Genomic DNA, 3,269 nt, shown 5'->3' with positions numbered 1-3,269 from the left:
AGCATTTCCCAAAAACCTTATTCGCCTTCTCCTAGTGCAGGATCGAAAGAGCGAAGGTTTCAAAGACCTGCTCTCCTGATTACTGGTGCACGCTGACGCCGGGATAGAGTAGACTACAACGACAGTGCAACCGAAAGAGGTAAAACACTAACTCTTATATAGACTCACGTAATGAGAGTATTTTCAATTTAAAGACTACTCTTAATTAGCAGTCTATTTTTATTTTTTCGACCTAATGAGACGGGATACTTACATATATATGGAGAAAAACTATTACTTTCACCTTCATTAATAATATGGTACTAATAGATAATGAATCTCATTATAAACCGTCTCTTCACAATATGAACTTTTAAGGTTTATTAAGAATTATTATACGGACTCCGCCCCTATAATTTAACATTCTCAGCATCCAAGGTGAAGCATCAAACGCTAAAAAGGCCATCGCAAACAACACTGAATTTCAGCATAATTCTTTCGCCGAATTGGTGCACCTTTGGTCCCAGCTCTAAAATATACAACTAAATTGTAATGCCCAGACCACCATCACCTAGAAATTCACAGAACATGGAGAATATACAGCAGCTTCAGCTTACCAGGCACAGTTCCGTCGCTTCAGCTGACTTCTTGGCTGCATTTCGATCGCATTCATCAATGATGGACAATCATGGCTGCTGCACCTAACACACCCAGAAGGAGGCAGAAATCGCTCATCATCGTGGTCTACTGGGAAATATGGAAGGACTGCAATGCCAGGATTTTCAACAATGTATTTCAATCCTCTCTCTCTGTTGCCTGAAATATCAAGAACAAGGGTGCTTCATGGGAGTATGCGGGAGCGTGGCGCCTATAGGGTTTTTTCCTGGTATCGGCCTTTTTTTTTTTTGTCTTCCTTTATCCATCAGGTTCTTGCTTCTCTTTTTAATATAATATAGAAGGCAACTCTCTTGCTCTTAATGTTTTTAGAAAAGAAAACGTGCTTTGTAAAAACATGCATGTACAAGTGGTTTCAATTTTCCGCGTAGAAGTCTTGCATTGCCCAATCATATGTAAAAAGTAAGGCCAATTTCTCCCGTTTCATTATCCGAATTCCATTTGCTTACATGCCGCATCCTGCAGGGCATGCGAATCTGCGACGTGTGCATGCCAAACACCGCATGCACCCAAAAAAATCTGAAAAAAATGTCCAGGAAAAAAAGAAAGAGGGTACATTTAGTCTCTTTATTTATTAAGAACCAGGTACCCTTTTCTAGAAGGCTATTTGACGGGTTCCGAGACCGAGGACTCGAGCTCCCGAGGAGTACCCTCCATGGTGGAGGTACACCACCAGACTAAGTCTGAATGAATTCTCTGTCTGGTTTTTTTTCTAACTGTAATTGATGAGGCACTAGGTAAAATGGCAAATGCAGCGGCGGTGAACGGATGAACGTGACCTGTAATATAGTGTGCACGCGTGGCGATTAATTTAGTTACAAAGAATGTGATGAATTCAGAACAGCTCGAGCCTGTTGTTGTTCCATGTCTCCTGGTGATCGAACAGCGCGATCCTCTGGTACGTGACGAACGGGTCCTCGAACTCCCACGGCGCCGGTCCCGTCACCACGTCGTCCAGCCACATCGACTCCGGCCACTCCATCATCTGCGGCCACTCCGGCCACTCGCCGTTGACGATGGTGCTGCCACCGCTCGACGCTGCCGCCGAGGCAGAGTAGGACGAGGACGAGGAAGACTCGGGCGAACTAGCCATACCGCTACCGCTGTTGGCCGGCGGTAAGCCGATGATGTCGCATGGCAAGACGATGTCGTCCAGGAGGTGCACCATGGGCACCTCGTCGGTGCAGAACGCCTCGTGTCCGAGTCCGACATCTGACACGGTCCCTGCCGCGGCGGCCACGGCGGGCATCTCCTCCTCCTCCGGCTGCTGAGGAGGCTGAGGAGGAGCGGGCTGGAGGGGCTTGTGACTGACGGGGTCGATGCCCATCTTCCTGAGCTTCTTCTTGATGTGCGTGTTCCAGTGGTTCTTGATCTCGTTGTCCGTCCTCCCCGGCAGGTGCGACGCGATCTTGGACCACCGGTTACCGAGCTGCGCGTGCAGGTCGATCACCGTCTTCACCTCGTCCTCCGACAGCAGCCCCCGCTTCAGGTCCGGTCGCAGGTAGTTGGTCCAGCGCAGCCTGCAGCTCTTCCCGCACCGCAACAACCCTGTCCAATTCAATTCGTGCAAACATGTGCGAGTTGAGTTGAGTGCATGCATGAAAGGTTAAAGCCATCGGCGACGGCCAACAACAACGGACAGCGATCACTCACCGGCGAGCTTGGGCACCGCGCGCCAGCAGCACTGGCCGTTGGTGAGGAGGAAGCTGACGAGCTTCTGGTCCTCCTCCGCCGTCCACTGCCCCTTCTTCAGCCCCACCTTGTCGCAGCACGGCTGCCTCCCCATTGATCAGTTATTTGCAAGAATCACTCGCAAAGAAAAGCAACAAGCTAGCAACGAGCTCGTTGCAGCAAGCCAGCAAGTGGCTAGCCTAGCAAACAGTTGAAAGCGAAGTAGTTTTAATTTGCTTGATGTGGGAAGTACTAGGCAAGCAACTGCAGCTAGCTACACGGCGGAGACACCATTGCCACCTTCCTTTATAAAGGACGAGGAGGGAGAAGAAGACAACGGGGTAACGGGGTACGTGTCACACCCGGTGCTGAGACTGGAATGTGGGGCCCTGGGCCCCGGCGACGGTGCTGCCACTTGACATGGCTGCTGCTCCTGGGTCCCTTTCGCTTGCTCTGCAAGCGTTGCCATGCGAAGCTTTCGCGCTTTTATTTGAACCGAGTTTTTTTTTGTTTGTTGAATGAGCAGATTATATATTTGTTTCAGTATTCGTCTTCAACCATTAGGTACAGGGAAATGTATTAGTCCATGATCAATGGTGTTGTCGATTTTAGCATCTCAACTTGCACAATTAATGCGTTGATTTCGATGCTGATAAGTTTTATAGTACTCACGTATGTATCTTCTGGTTGTTAGGATTTGCATGGTAGGGATTTCAAGATGTATATACAAAGGAAATGCTTCCATGCAAGTTGCAACTTCAAGATAGAACCATACAACTATACGCATTATAGATTACTTGTTGTTACAAACTAGTTGTTTAATTGTGCATATCATCCCTTGATTCCTAAGATACATTAGTATCTAATGCAGTTAAACATGTAACAAATTAAGCATGGATTATTTTTCACCATTAAACAATGCATTGAGACTTCATCTTAGATTT

At 47.6% G+C, this 3,269-nt stretch overlaps 1 protein-coding gene across 1 annotated transcript; it reads right to left on the bottom strand.

The window, feature by feature from the left end:
- Positions 1-1,067: 1,067 nt before the first annotated feature.
- LOC133897335 (transcription factor MYB20-like) lies at positions 1,068-2,589 on the bottom strand. The gene is made up of 2 exons (XM_062338034.1): positions 2,308-2,589; positions 1,068-2,202 (listed from the first exon to the last, which is right to left on the bottom strand). Exons 1-2 carry the CDS (start codon positions 2,438-2,440, stop codon positions 1,490-1,492), a joined length of 846 nt encoding a protein of 281 aa, XP_062194018.1. The 5' UTR covers positions 2,441-2,589; the 3' UTR covers positions 1,068-1,489.
- Between the last annotated feature and the right edge of the window lie 680 nt (positions 2,590-3,269).

Source organism: Phragmites australis, chromosome 17 (genome assembly GCF_958298935.1).
Source record: "Phragmites australis chromosome 17, lpPhrAust1.1, whole genome shotgun sequence".
Taxonomy (NCBI): domain Eukaryota; kingdom Viridiplantae; phylum Streptophyta; class Magnoliopsida; order Poales; family Poaceae; genus Phragmites; species Phragmites australis.
Note: the sequence above shows the minus strand (reverse complement) of the source record. Positions and strands in the feature narration are given on the sequence as shown.

Coding starts and splice junctions, on each gene's coding strand:
- LOC133897335 (XM_062338034.1), bottom strand. CDS start 2,440: ATGGGGAGGCAGCCGTGCTGCGACAAGGTGGGGCTGAAGAAGGGGCAG. Junction 2,203..2,307: donor CGCGGTGCCCAAGCTCGCCG/GTGAGTGATCGC, acceptor TGAATTGGACAG/GGTTGTTGCGGTGCGGGAAG.